General features: G+C 34.7%; 1 protein-coding gene across 2 annotated transcripts in view; it reads left to right on the top strand.

The window, feature by feature from the left end:
* Positions 1-16,629, top strand: part of Gabrg2 (gamma-aminobutyric acid type A receptor gamma2 subunit) — an 88,954-nt gene that overhangs the window by 27,235 nt on the left and 45,090 nt on the right. For both annotated transcript variants that reach the window (XM_021211872.2, XM_021211873.2), the window contains exons 4-6: positions 300-520; positions 3,036-3,118; positions 5,483-5,620. In XM_021211872.2, the coding sequence (XP_021067531.1) occupies positions 300-520; positions 3,036-3,118; positions 5,483-5,620 (442 nt within the window). The remainder of the gene's footprint in view (positions 1-299; positions 521-3,035; positions 3,119-5,482; positions 5,621-16,629) is intronic.

Here is a 16,629-nt window from a genome sequence, read left to right as displayed (position 1 = left end):
AAATCATGCTAAATATTCTACAGTGGATAAGGAAGCGCCCACCTCCACTTCTCCCTAGCAAATAATGGTCTGCCTTCTTGTTTTGTATGTGTGAAGGAAGGTATTCACCGGGGTTTGGAGATTTGGCAAGAAATCATAAATGTATAAAACCTGTGTACAAGACAGTTGAGGTAGAGACCTCACCAGCAAAGCTATTGTTTCCTGTTGGACTATTCCATGCTGTCTCATACTGGAAATAAGCACAAGATTAAACACTTTAAATCATAAACACTTTAAATCTTCTGTTCTTTTTAAAACAGGAATATACAATTGATATTTTTTTTGCCCAAACCTGGTATGACAGACGTTTGAAATTTAACAGTACCATTAAAGTTCTCCGGTTGAATAGCAATATGGTGGGGAAAATCTGGATTCCAGACACTTTCTTCAGGAACTCCAAAAAGGCTGATGCTCACTGGATCACCACTCCTAATAGGATGCTGAGAATATGGAATGATGGTCGAGTTCTCTACACCTTAAGGTACTTTTTGAGAGGGTGGGAAGAGGTATTTGTTGAAAATAAGAACAAAATCAACCCTATGCTTTCAGGAAGGAAAGAAGGAGGGATAGAAAAGGATCCTTACGACTCTTTGCTTTCTATCTTGATATCCCATGAACTAGAGTAACTATAAATTTTCTATATACAGAACTTGCTATGACTATGTATATGACTATGAACTTGGCTCTAGAATATGTATCAACATTCTCATTTACATAACAAGCACTATATTTTCCTTGTTACATTTTATAGTTAGATGTATTAATTGAAAGCAGATGTTAAATATTAGGAAAGATGGAGCTACTGAATTTTCATAACCATTTGTCATCTTTAGAATCCTTTTATTGTAAGGAAACTGAATTTACAAATCCCCGTTTAAGTAGCACTTGAATGCATGGACCTTTGACATACAGTATGTGGTGAATGTGGAACTCTCACTCTGCAGTACAAATGTCTCCCTACTTCCCACCAAATTACCTCCCATTCTTTAATATCCATGAGTTATAGCTAGTGGTACTTTACCCGACAGGTAAGAATCTTGCCCCACAGAATTGTTACAGGTGAAATTAGTGACAGGTAAAATGCCAATTTTTGGGGCGTGATATGTTGTAAGATTTATTTATATATTAGCAAAATCTAAATATACATCTAAGTTAACTTGTCATAGGTACCAGTAAAATATATTTATTCCTTGTAATGCTTAATGCTAACCATAACCATTCATTTCAAATGAATTGAAATCTCTACCATAGTTAGATCAGTTACTGAGAAAAGTGACTCCAATTGCAAAAGAAAGTCATTGTGTCTATTTTAGATTCAGAGGGAATTTATTAAAGTCCTGATAAGGTAATGACTAGAATTAGAAATGTGAAAATCAAAGTCTGTACGATAAATCAGAGTTCATTTGGCTTGTGAAATCTGCAATCATTCACTCTACCTCAAGTCTTGTTATCATATTACAATGTTGTAGTCAATTTCGAGTTCTTATTAATTTGGGGAACAGTGTTTAATTATAGAACCCTCCTCTAAGTGTCAATTATGATCTGCTTAAGACTTGAAACAATGTATGTATCTATGAAGAAAGATGATTTTTAATTTAGTTGCTTATCTGAGCTACAAATGTCTGAATACATGTATGCATATATTAGTAGAGCTATTTATACTCCTGAATCTATACTTAAATCTGTAATCTATCTGTATTATCTTAATAAGAAGAACACCAATTTATTTTGAGAGATAATTCTAATAAAAACCAGATTTAATTAAAATCTCATTTGTGAGTAAAGCCAAACTTTTCTTTGAAGAATGATCATAGAGACAGTGATTAAAGTCTCCTGCTGTGATGAGTGTAGAGCCTAAGTACAAATCACTACCGTGTCCCTGGTCCCTGTGACCTTGAATACCTTTCAGTGCAATGGAGCCATCACAGCATTTAGTAAAGAAGTAGTTCAGTTCATCAAGGTTTCATAGGCCATTGAAGATACGTAGAAATATTATTCATTGCTCTCTTGTACCACAAAACATCCAACATGTCCTCAATGAAAAGTCATGCAAATTATAAAATTCTTTAAATTAAATTTTTGAAAAATAACATTTCTATCACTTAAGCAGTGGTATTGTAGCTTGTAAGAAATGTAGCTCACAAACACGAACATTTTGAAAACCACCAATCATCACCATTACGGTGTGATTCAATTTTTTCTATGCCTTTCCAAAGGTGGTCAGAACTCCTTTAGATTTAAACTCCCTTCTTGAGTCACAGTCCAGGGCTTAAAACTGCACATCTTGCGATTTTAACTTTGTATAAACTGAGACTCAATAGTGAAGCCATTCTCATTGTCTCATTGTATGTGCACTTAACATCTCTTGTTTGCTTTTAGATAATCCTCTCCTATATAAAACATCCTATATAGGATAATAACATATCTATCTATCTATCTATCTATCTATCTATCTATCTATCTATCTATCTATCTATCTATCTATCTATCTATCTATCTATATCTGTCGTAAAAGTGCATACCAGTACCTTGTGCAGCAGTGGTATTTTAAAACCCACCTATGGCAATTTAAAAACAGCAAGTTCTTGTCAACAGAAGGTTCGTGTTAATTAGCCGATAAGATCAGAGAACTGTCAGCATTCATTTGATGCAAACACTAAATGAGCTTAAGTTCCTAAAACAGTATGTTCTCTAAAATAAGTTAAAAATATTCACTGAGAAATCTCCTGTGTGCAGTTAATTTGCAAAAAATAAATAAGATAAAATACAAAACAAGTAACCACATATTTTGAATTAATGGAGTTGAGGTGAATTAGGTGGTTCTGTCTGCTAAGTAAATAAAATATGCTCAGAAATAATTTTTACCTAGAACTTGAATTTTTTGCATAGAGGATCACTTTGCTTTATCAATCACAATGTAAGATTATTCTAGAAAGGATGTCAGTGTGCATTGTAAAAATGATTTTTCTTTGTCTGTTTATTGTTGTTCTAATTAGGCTAACAATTGATGCTGAGTGCCAGTTGCAATTACACAACTTCCCAATGGATGAACACTCCTGCCCCCTGGAGTTCTCCAGTTGTAAGTAATATTCTCTCCAGATTGTGCCCTGCCACCTGTAGTCACTCTAATTGCCTTGTCAATTAATGCAATGAATCTGAAAAATTGCATAGTGGCACTGAGTTTTGCTATTGATTTTGACATCATTTTTTAATTGTAATTCAAAACTGTTCCAATTAAAACAATCTTTGCAAAAATAATTGATGGAATGGACAACTCTTAAAAAATAGACAATGGGTGCCCAGACTGACTGTTGAGGTGGACTGTAAGGCCAGGCCAGGACTCAATAGAAAGTATAAATGGTTGATATTATACCTCCAATACCCTTCATCCTGGGACTCAGAAGAATGCTATAACACATTCTTAGGCAAAGTGTACTTCACATTAACACTGTTCTGTTGGTAAAATATTTGTAAAAATGTATGACATGTCAACAGTGTAAAAGCCTGACATTATTTTCATCAGCCCATATAACATATCAAGGAGATCTTGACAACTCTACCACCAATTAAATACTGAAACTTCCACAGATATTCTAAAGCAAACAGGCCTCAGTTTTCTACATGAATTCCTATTTGTTCATTATCTATATTAGATTATCCATCTCTGCCTTATTTCTGGTTTAACAGTTAGACATTTTTGAATGAATGAAATGTTAACATGGATTTTAAACATGCATTTTCATCAACATAATTTCTGTTCAGTAGAGTCAGGGAGACTCCTAAGATCAAGAAAGCCATGCCCGTATTTAATTTTAAAAGACAGTGACAAGAGAATTGATCATCTGTTATTTACTTGATCAATTCCAGTGATATAATGTACATAATATATATTTAGAAGGTTTTATATATATATATATATATATATATATATATATATATATATAATTTCCCATTCTATATCTTTTTTCATGTTTATCTATTTGAGTAGAGTGTGTTCAATTGTAAAGCTGACATCTCCTTTACAAGCAGAATTGGAATTCTATTGAGTCAGACAATTGTCCCCTGAACCTACACACAGTGTAATACCATTTACTGTTCTAAAAAAAAAAAAAAAATCATTTACCTCTATACTCCTCAGAGCGTTCCCATGTGGCACCATGTTTTTCCATTCTCAGTGTGTCCTGTTACATGCCCCCAGCAGTTCAGTAGATTCCATTTTCTCTCTCATTTACAAGAGCAAACAAAGATTTAACCAAAAAGAAATAAAAGTATAAAGGAAAGAATATTTCCTCTAAACAGAATTTCATATTTTATAGTCAATGGCTATCTTCACTTCACAATACATAAATGGTTGAAGTAATGTTTGTCTCTTCACTTCTTCATTCATGCATCCATTCATTTGGGGCCACATTAGAGAATGAAACCAGTACTTTGTCCCATGATAGATACACATCCTCCCACGGAGCCATACTGCCAACCTTGGCTTTTAGTTACATTCATATTTTACTGGGAAAAGGACATTCCACAGTTAATCAGTAATGGTATTTTCCACTCAGGAAATATATAGTGACCATCAATTTTATGGTATAGTAATTATAATAGTCTCTATTAAGGATTATCTAAAGAGTAGTTCAGAATTCCTATTGTAGCTAGCAATGTCGTACTCATGACTGTTTTACCCTGATTGTGAATGCAATGAAGATATTCATTAAGCTCATTTTGCATTCATTGACATTTGTATATAATGGTTTTAATTTTAAATTTCATGTATGTCAAAACTGAGTTCAAACTGTATGCTAATACCATCATATATTTCCTTTCTCTTTGGTCTTTTTTGCACACAACTGGTGAAATTTTAATAATCAGGTCAATACAAGATATTATTAACTTAAGGCCAAGTGAGCTACTAATACAGAAATTTCTTATTCCCCAAACAAAATTTAAAAATTAAAATCAGTAGACTGAACAACTTGATATCTGATCATGTAAATGGTCATGATAATAGGATAATTATTGGAGAAGCCTCTTTATTTTATTTTTTTTTCAGTGTTTCCCTGTGTCTACATGACTTTCAAAATCTTGAACTATTGGCCACCCTTCATTATGAAATACTCTTTTATATATCTAATTTTCACTTTGTACTGGATACTTTTGTATCTTACAACATTTAGAATACTCTTTATTGTTTACATTACATGAAACTAAAAGTGACATTTTTCAAAGACAGTTTTGACTTTGTTACTTTTAGTCTTTTACAACAGGATGTGATATAAATTTTGTTAATTTTCTGGGAGGCAAATTCCACAAGGCCAGTCCAGTGTACTTATATGACTTTCAGTTTTGTCCTCCCTTGGTATTTACAACTTATTCAAAGAAGGTGGTTGCTACCTCTGGCTGGTCATTCACTGTCTTATTTAATGTGAGCTTCCCCATCTTATGGTAGATGGATATCCTCGTGAAGAAATTGTTTATCAATGGAAGCGCAGTTCTGTTGAAGTGGGTGACACAAGATCGTGGAGGCTGTATCAGTTTTCCTTTGTTGGATTGAGGAATACCACTGAAGTAGTGAAGACAACTTCTGGTAAGATATTCTTGAAAATGATTTTAACTCACACGCGCAGTCTGTAAAACTTTTAGATGCACATCTTACAAGTGGCACTCACAAAGATACTGAAGCAGGTTCATTTTTTAGACAAAATGATAGCTGGTATTGTAGTTGCACAGATAAATATACGTGTACACTATCAATGTAAGACAAATTGGATTTGAAACGGTTTGATAATTTTTGTACTAATTTATTAAAGTAAGTTGCAATTCTTTGTGAAAATAACATGTTTATTAGTTAAAAATTAATTTATTCCTGTTAGGGAGCATGTTTGATAATATATTGAAATTGCAACATTTTTAATAATCATACAAGTAACTGAATTAGGTGAGGAGTCATTGACCTCTGAGCAATTCCATGTATTTAAAACATGTTTGTTGAGTCTTCCAGAACTTCATGCAATGCATTTTTAACATATTGCCCCATCTCCACCCCAACTCTTATCATTCTTTCACTTCTTTCCACCAACTTTGAGTTTACTTTTTTTTTTTCTCTGCTTTCCACTCAGTTTCTGTGACCCAACTAGTATTGGGATTATGGACTGTTCTGATATGTAAAGATTAGACTATCAGAAGTTCCACCATGAAACAGACAAACCAACAGAACCAAAATCTCCTCCCCCAGCGCCTATGGAATGACAAAAGCTCTTCACCTAGAGGGCCACTCACCCACTAGGCCAGGATTTCTTCTGGCTGGAGCTTTCACAGTCCTTGTGTATGTTGTTACTGTCACAATTCTGTGAGTTCATATGGGCAACTGAATAACGTGCCTGGAAATCACTGTTCAATTTAATAGTTTTATACTGGCTCCAAAACTGGATAAGATAACAAACTTCACATACTAGATAGACCTGTCTCAAGTCACAACTACATCAATAATAAGCTATAGGTACTGTGACATTATCTGAAACTCTCATGGGACCAACATTTCCAAATATTTTATATGCATTAAAATAAATACTGAGTGTATATATCTATATCTATATCATCTATCTATCTATCTATCTATCTATCTATTTCTATATATATGAGATACTGGCATTTAGGAAGCTGTCAATCATTAAATGCTTCTAAAACTGCAAATGTTAAGTGCACACAGGACATTAAATTATTAAGATAAGCTTAAAGTCAATATTTGAAAGTGAATCTCATGACTTTTAATGCTAGAGTGGTCTGAATGAGACTGTTTAACACAGGCTAATGTTTGAATATTTGGTCCCCAGTTCAGTGAACTCTTTAAGTAGGATCAGGAGGTATGGACTTGTTGGAGGAAATATATACTGGAAAGTTCTATGTCAATTTGACACACAATAAAGCCATCAGAGAGGAGGCCGTCTGAACTGAGAAAATGCTTGAATAAGATTGGGCTGTAAGCAAGACTGTAGGGCGATTTTTTAATAATGATAGATGTGTGCAGATCCAGTTCAATATGGCTGGTACCATCCTTTGGATGGTGGTCCTTGGTGCTATACAAAAACAAACTGAGCAAGTCTCGGGGAGCAGGGAGAGATAAAAAACACTCTTTATGGCCTGTACACTTCTGTCTCCAGTATCCAGCCTGGTTTGGTTTCTTGTCCTGGTTTCCCTCAGTGATCTGTGATTCAGTATATACAAGTCAAATGAACCCTTTTCTCCTCAACTTGGTTTTCCTCATGGTGTTTCATCAGAACAATAATAACCCAAACTAATTCCAGATGCATGGTTGTGGGTGGGATCTTGGATTTCAAAAGCCTATGGCATTCACAGCTCTGCCTTGTGGTTGTGTTTCAATATTCAAGCTCTCAGTTACTGTTCCAGCACACTGCCTGCCTGCTGCCTCCTAATCATGATGGCCATTGACTATCCACTAAAATTGTAAGCCTCCAGTAAACTCTTCTATAAGATGCCTTGGTCATAGTGTCTTAGCACAGTAATATAAAAGTAGCCAATCTAGATGGTATGCTTTATAGATTAAAAACCCTTCATGGGAACAAATTAGACATATTTGGAGATGAGAAATGTTTCATATCTGTGGTGACAATTCTGGAATTTTTGTTACTTTAAATAACACAGAAATATTTTTAAGAATATATTTTCCTTTTAATTCCAGGTGTAGGAATGTGGGGCTTCTTTAGACTGTCTTCAGCAGCTGACTTTGATTTGCCTTGTGCTCTAGCAGAGGCATGGTTTTACCAGCTGCTGGTAGCACTGCGATTGTATGACATTTGGAATTCTAGGAACTTCAGAATATATATATATATATATATATATATATATATATATATATATATATGTATATATATATATGCTAGGACCCTGAGAGGTGGTGGTGGTAGTTTTGGTCATTCAATGGGGTTGATTGCAATTTGTTAGTCGTCATAGACAAAGAAGAAACAAGAAGAAAGTAACTAGATCCAGGGATCTCTCTATTTCTCTCCCCTTTATCCTTCTTTCTTACATATCCAAATGGTGAAACCAGGGTATCAATGATGAGAAAAAGAAGAACCCACAAAGTAGCAGAAAACCAGCTATACATAGATGTAGTCAATGTGAACTCTGAAAAGCTGAGAGCAAGCTCTGTGCATAGTGTTCCAACGACTCAAGGTTATTATATCAAGTGAAAAATGTCCCGATTTCAGACATAAACCTCATGTTCTCACCTTACTATTAATACTAAGGCAAGCCTTAATTACGTACTTAAGTTTCTATCAGATTTCCAATGGTTCCTTTTCATATATTCATAGGACATAATTTTTGTATTGAATAATATGGAAGGTACCTTATCTGTTGCTCAGAGATGAATAGATTCAGGAACTAAACAAGCCTAATATGTAGAAGTCAGCCTTCAACACATCACTCTCCAAACCGGAGAAGGATCTGACCCCTGCGCTGCCTTTACCACCCACAAGGTTCTTCTAAAGCCACTTTTGTTTTAGACAAGCAAGCATAAAGGTCAAAGCAGTGCTTAGAAAGGTGACCTTCTGTTCCTTGGTTCTCAGGGATACTGATCATAATGTACTAGATCAGTTTTATTTTTCGTTTGTTTCAGACAGAAAAAAAAAAAAAACCCAAAATCTCAAGGCTACCTTTTCACTAAAGCCTCCCATCTGTAAAAGTAATACTAAAATAATCTCCAGTCGTTATCTCTTCCAGAAAGAGAAGCTGGGATTAAGTTCTGCTGCATATCCATATTTCTATATTTGTCACAGCACCCTAAAACAGAATCACAAACTCATGACTAGCACACTTTTGTTTAGTCATTTTGTTCCAGCAAGATGTTCAGCACAAATGGCAGCTGATGAAGGCCGATGCTGCATTCTAAATCCCTAGTATAATCCCCTGTCCTCAATGTCACTTGGATGCTGCCTGAGGGCACTTATTAAGATATATGTGCAGAAAAGAATTATCTAATCACTTCACACACAGTACAAGTTACCAAGGTGCCATAGGAAAATTAATCTCTCGAAGGAAACCACAATGAAGCAGTAGGAAAGGAAAATGCCAGGTTGGTACAATGACTTTGTTTAATGGTGGGTGGCTAGACTGAAAACTTATCATTTCTTTCTACTCCTTGTTCTTCCTTTTTGTGCATTTCTATTTCAATGGCATCACTGAAAACAAAGGATTGAAAATTAATATCAATACAGATAGCACGGCTTGATTCTTGCAACAATTTGATCCTGGAAAATCTAGTGTAAAAGAACTAATAGAAGGTGCTGTGAGTCTGAAGAGAGTGCCGGACAGATGGAGAACAGCGTGGAATGCATTGCACTGCAAGCTGAATGATTGCATACCATGGTCAATGGCAGCAGTAAGACCAGAGTTATCTGTAGTTTTGGTTGGAGGAGGAGGAAGAGGAAGAGGAGGAGGAGGAGGAAGAGGAGGAGGAGGAGGAGGAGGAGGAGGAAGAGGAGGGTAATTGAATGACTAGGAGAAAGGTGACATATCAAAGCCAGTGAGTTCCTGGTTGATATCAAGCTAACATCAAAAATGCCCAGAGTATTCTCAAAGTGGATGACACCCTGATAGTAGAGGGGCATTTTGTGTACTGCTTTAATGATGTTCACTTGTAGAATCTGGCCAGACTGAGGAAAGTGGTCCCTTGCTCATCATGGCTGGATTGGAAGCCATATGTTCAGTGTTAACTTTTTAAAATTAGATTACTGTATTTATAGCTAAGTTGATGCTTTTTTAAATTAGCAAAAGAAGTAAGTCAGAATCCATTATTATGAATAGAAGTATAATAAACATACATTTTATATGTATGTACTTATGTATATTTGGGATCACAAAACTGAGTATATTGAAAAAGAGGAAGAAAAGGCAAAATTTACTACAACTAATACTATATATATATATATATATATATATATATATATATATATATGTATATATATTACACACACACACACACACACACACACAGATGATGGGGAAGTTTGTACAGGAAAGTATTCCTCATCAGTTAAGTCATTGCTTGCTTCTTCATAGTTCTTAAATTATCTTATTTACTCTCAGTATCTCTGTGCGATCCCTGGAGAAAAATATTTTCCGGGTGGTAGATTAGTGCAGCACTTAGTGAGTACCTTCAATTCAGTTACGACACTATCGTGACTCCTGATCTAAGAATCCTCCTTCCAAACTTCATCTCTTCTTGATGGCTCATTATCTGGTGGCAGCACCACCGTGGCCCCCGTGAGGCAGGCATGAACACTCAGAGTCCTGTCTCTGCCTCCCACACTTAATGATTCATGAAGGCACTTATGCCTCTGAAATCTCTTGTGTAACTGTCCTCCTTTCTGTTGCCACTGCCACTGTCCTAGTTCACAAATGTGTCTGTTCTTATCTGGACTATGTCGGCTGCTTATTAAGGCATGTCCCTGCTGTCAGCCTCTCTCGGCTAAGGTGTGTGCCTTGTAAATTAAACAAAGAGCAGCAGAACTCCTTGAACAGTACAACATGCTCCAGAATTCACTCTATGAATATGGCTTACATCAGTTCCCCATCATAGCATTAGTTCCCAATACTAACCAATTGCCAACTATGCTGATAGCACGCTAGTCAGTGACTTTGAGGGTTTTAAATCTTTGTGAGGATTGAGGGCATATGCAGAGTATAAATTTAATTGGCCTGCTCCCAGGAGCTTGGTTTTCTTACTTATTACACTATTTTGCGCCCATGCTGGTGCTGTGCGCCCTTGGTATACAAAGGCCAGCATATGCCAAGAATAAAGCAAATTCATTCAAACTCAACCTACTCTCTCTACTGCTTGAGGTTCCAGTGTCATTCAGTATTATTTTCTGTGTTTTCTCAGCTCGTCACAAAATTTATCTGCTAATATAGGCCTGAAATGATCTTGCCTAGCCCATACTCAATTTTAATTTTCTTTCTCTCCAACAAAGTTTTTTAAACCCACCTATAATATTTTAAAAGCACATGTCATTTAGTGTGTGTGTGTGTGTGTGTGTGTGTGTGTGTGTGTGTGTGTGTAGTACTGCAATGTGCATGTAGTGATCAATTCAAACCCATGGGAGTTAGTCCTGTTTTCATCACGTAGGTCCTGAGTATCAAACTCTCACAACACCGACCATCTTCTCCTAGAACCCCCACACAGTATCTTATTTCTGTCACTCAAAATCTTAAACAAGTATATGCTTCCCTTTAGTGCTTTTACTGTTGCTTGCTCTAAAACTATATGGAACCTTCTTTGACAGTGTGCATGTACCCTTAGATCCTGGTCACTCAATTTTTCAAAACTGCTTCTACACTTGGTATTCATATGCTCTTCTCAGAAATTGTTCACTATATCTGAACTCAACATCACCACTGTCATAAGGTTGCTCTAGGAATGAAGTTGGGTGTTGTATTTAACTTAAAAAAAAAAACTCAAGATGATTCAGTGGGTAAGAATGTTTGATGCATAATCTCAGGGATATGATTTTGTATCCGCAACACCCACATGGAAAAATAAAGCCAAACGAAAAGTGGGAAGCTCTTTGTAAAAGGAAAGAAATTTCATTACAGTTACTATGACCTCCTTAACTATTATTGAAATCCCATAAATTTCCAACCTTGAACCCCGTTACTCTGTGAGAACATAATTAGTGCTTAACTTTACATAGGGATTTTTATTCTCAACCCCTAACCCTTCAGGTCATCCAATGTAACAATTTACTTTGATAAAACTATATCTGTTTCATGAATTAAAATAAGTTATGCAGAATTCATTTTCCCACTTTACAGTATTTAAACCAGGAATCCATAATCCATTCTTTCTGCTCATTTTATTAATACTCATAGAATTTGGTCATCAGATTATCTCTATAATTGGTGTGTGTGTGTGTGTGTGTGTGTGTGTGTGTGTGTATAGAACTTTGTTCTCCCATGTTCTCACTCTGAGATGAAAAAAATAAACAAATGGTTCTCCTAGAGGAACTTAAATTATTATGAACTAAATGCCTTTATAATGAATTAAAAATTATTATGTCCATTTTATACACTGAACTTTCCACATTGTTCTTCACACTGCATTTGAAATTGCTATTGTCATAAAGCATCTTCACACAGATTTTGTCAAAAAATTGCAGATTAGCGATTACTTACTTCATTGTTTTCCTTCACCTACTTTTTTAGCTCAGGCTCACAGTTACCTGAAGTGGAAAGGACAAAAACAAAAACAAACAAAAAAAAAACAAAAACAAAAAAACAAAAACTAATAATTGAGGTGAGCATCTGTTTTTATCATTCTCTGCTTTTTGACAGGGGATGATCAGCTGCCTAAAGCTCCTGCAACCAGAAATTCCCCCAAATAATGTATCAAACCTAATTCTGAGCAAAATAAACTCTTCCCTAGCTAAATTGCTTTGTCTGAATATTTTGTCACAGTAACCAGAAAGTTACAAATACATAGATATATTTGTTTCTTAATTTTTCTTGTAATATATACAAAAGTACAAATATTCTAAAAAGTCCTTGCCATTAAATGTGTGTTCATTTTAATCATTTGTGATACACGGACCCAACTTCAAATAATAGTCCATGGATTAAAATATATGCATTATTGATTGAGGTCTAGAAATAACTCCTAGTTATTCTTCATCTTCAAAACTTTTATATCATCTCCCAATATACAATACTGTTCTGCATGAGCTAGCATGTATGTTGACATACTCTATCATCTTTACTTATTTCCACTTGACTACTTGATATCTAGTTCAAGTGCAACCCTTTTACATTCTCTCTCTCTCTCTCTCTCTCTCTCTCTCTCTCTCTCTCTCCACACACACACACACACACACACACACATTGATTTATAGTGAAATAATTCTCTGAATAACCATCCACGTTCCCAACTTAAGGTTAATTTAGATTGCTAAAGAAATGAAAGAGATCATGGGGTTGTTATTGTAGTGAACTGTATTAAGGGGAGAGGCAGGAAATAAAATGAAAAAATAAAAGTTCGTAAGGTTTTCTTGTATTAATTAAGTTAAAAGAGAGGAAACTTAGTGGAAACTCAGGTACAGTAACATTCATCTGTAGTCTTTTATTTTTGAGATTATGTGAGTCATGAGTCTATTTTAACCAGTACACAGTTTCTAAAGTATGTAAAATAGTAACATACTATCTTAAAATATATCCTTGAATGACTGTACAACCATAGACTTTTACTTTATTTTTAATATTCAATTTAAAAAGTTAAATTTCATTTCACTTGAGGAAAATATTAAATAATGTAACTAGCCATTGGCCTGGAGCATCCAGGAGATGTTCTTCCAGCTCTGGAATGAAAATTTCTTATCTATAAAAGGAGTGCACTTAACTAGATGTTTCTCTAAAGCCCTTGTCCTGAGCACTCTGCAGCTCCTGCTGTAACCAAGGATACCTCGCAGATGGGTAAATGCAGCAGCCACTTTCTTCATAGATAGATGTTTTCTTAGGATGCTTCTTCTTTTCTGAGTATTCAATATGATTTTGAAGAGTAATCGAATGAAAACAAGTTTATTAATATATAGGTGATAAGCTTAAGGAAAATGATAGTCTCCTTCATCTATTGTATTTTCTGTGATACTAATACCCCCCTATATATATTTAAAGATAGTAACCAAAAATAATAACTCACTTTTTATCAGCTATAATACTGAACTATTCTGCTACTTTACACACTGTATGTTAGATTTTTAAGTTCCAATAATGTTCTGATATTATTTGGAACATTTCTGGAAATGGTGTCCCAGGGGTGAGGAGGAACTACTTATGAATTCCAAAAAGCAATTATTGGTTTCAAGATGACATGTGCTCCTTGGCAAAAAGTAGTTGTATGTTCCCAGGAAGACAAAGCATGACCAGAAACTCATTTCTTTGTGTGTTAGGAAATGAAAAAAAAAAGTCTTATTGTCATTAGCCTTTGGAAATTATGCACAATACAGTTTTATTTCCACAGGTCTCTGAGTATAAAATCACTATTTTCCATTTGATAAATGTAGATATGAGAATTTACAGACTTAAGTATTCTGTTCAAATATATTAAATGGAGTCATTTACTAGACACATAACTTTTTACCCTCATGTCTTGTTAGCTTATTACATGAAGAGACAGATTGGTTTTAAAAAGAAGCCAACTGCTGAATTTAACAATGACTAAAATTTTCCAGTTTTGTTGAGTATAGGCTTTTGTAGTAGGATCTGATTTTTTGAACTTCCTCAGTTTTGTTGTTACATCTCTCTTTTCATTTCTGATTTTGTTAATTTGGGTACTTGGCTAGGGTTAATTTACCTTGTTGATTTTCTCAAAGACCCAGATCCTAGTTTTGTTGATTCTTTGAAGGAAAGGCCACCCAGAGACTGTCCCACCTTGGGATCCATCCCATCAGCTGACACCAAACCCTGACATTATTGCTGATTTCAAGAATTCCTTGCAGCCAATAGTCTAGTATGGCTGTCCTCAGAGAAGCTCTGCCATTGCCTGATTAAGACAGATGCAGATACAGGCAATCATCAGACTGAGCCTGGGGATGCCAATGGCAGAGTTAGGGAAAGGACTGAAGGAGTTGAAGGGGATTGCAACACCACAGGAAGAACAACAATATCAGTGAACTGGACCACCCAGAGCTCCCAGGGACTAAATCACCAAAAGGAGTATATATGGATAGGTCCATGGCTTCTGCTAACATGTGGCAGAGGATTGCCTTATCTGACATCAATGGAAGGGGAGACCCTGGTCCTGTCGAGGCTTGTTGCCCCAGCTTAGAGGGATGCTATAGGAGTGAAGCAGGCAAGGCTGGGTGGGTAGGGGAGCACCTTCTTAGAGGCAAAGGGATGGAGGGAAGGGATGGTGGCTTGAGTAGGAGAGACCAGGTAGGGGGGCAACATTTGAAATGTAAATAAATAAATCATCAATGAATAATAATAAAAAGAAGTAGGATACTAAATAAACATTCCGGTATACAACTACACAAATAAACTACACAACTCCACAAATAAAGCTCAGGGAATCTTCACAAGGGATTAAGGTATTTCTGGTGTGACTATTTGACATCTCAATAAGTGAGACAGAAGTTTTATGAAAACCACACGAAATACTTAAACTAAAACCATTTCCTAAGCCATATACTCTATAAAAATAGATGGTATAACTAAAAGATAAATAAAATGTTAAAACATACCATGATGTTTTAATGACCTGAAACAAATCTTAAATACAACATTTTGGAACAAAAAGAGCTTTAATGTAGAGAGAGGGCATCCTATGTCTTAGTCTTTGATAGAAGGCATTCAGTCTCTCACAATAAAGTTTAATACTATTTTGTTTTGTATTTTAAATGTCCTTCACCATGCAAGCTTCCATTTTTCTCATTTTCTGAGACATTTTTCTCAGAATAAAATGTTTAATGTCAAATGTTCTTTTTTCACTCTCAATTGATATTATCGTGAAATTATTTATTATGGTGTTTTATACCATACCAATTATGAGCATTGCATTTTTCCTACGTACCCGCTTGGTTCTATAATATTAATCTTCATATGTTTATGGCTTGAATTTGTTAATATTTAAGACATTATTTTAATATGAAGCCTCAAAACATATTGCAGTAGTTTTCATTTTTTTACTATGTTGACTAATTTTTAATAAAACAAAAATTCATAAAAAATGGCTAACATTACAGAGACATGTATTAGTGACATAAAATGTTTCTTATGACAACCAGTTATGGTCACTAGTAACCTGTGAAGTGTTTATAAACAGTAAGTATTGTCATACATTTAATTAAATGATATTCTATCAGTACTAGAAATATATTAACAGCTAACGTGATACTATTATTTACTAGCTGAAGAAATCACTGCATCATCATTCTTAGGTGTCAAAAGATATCATAGAATTCACTATGTTTATATAAATTTGTTCCTTGAAAAATATTATTTAAATAAAGGCAATATAAATTTTAATATTATATTTAATATTGTATATTGTATATTTTAATGTTAGATTTTAATTTAATATGATTACTATTTAAGATAAATATAAGAATGACTCTCTTGTTTTAGACAATAAGTGAAAACCGGTGAGATTATACACATTGTTTTCTCAGTCAGTAGAATTCTTAAAGACTCATCTCTGTCAGTGTATAAAACTAATGTCTCCTATTACAAGTGATGTTTTGAAGTAAATATAAAACATCAAATGATTCGTGAAAATTAAATGTGAGTGAGAAAATGTGACAGGGAACACAGGGTTAGTACTTTAACTGCAGTGAATATGTTTATTTTCTGTGAATGGGTAATTCATCTGTGCTATATTTGCCTTTATAGAATGCTCTGCTTAATATTGTTGACTTAAAATCTTAGGTATGTAGCATACAAAGAAAAGCAAATACCTGGAGAAAACAATATTTCTTTCTCTTTATTTCATTAAAAGAAGATTACTGAGAAGGTCACAACATTTTGCCTTTCATAAAAGCTTGGAAAGAATTTTATTTGCTATGTGTGTGTGCATCTCTCTCTCTCTCT

The sequence above is a fragment of the Mus pahari genome, chromosome 14 (genome assembly GCF_900095145.1).
Source record: "Mus pahari chromosome 14, PAHARI_EIJ_v1.1, whole genome shotgun sequence".
NCBI lineage: Eukaryota > Metazoa > Chordata > Mammalia > Rodentia > Muridae > Mus > Mus pahari.
This window is presented reverse-complemented; position numbering and strand designations above follow the sequence as displayed.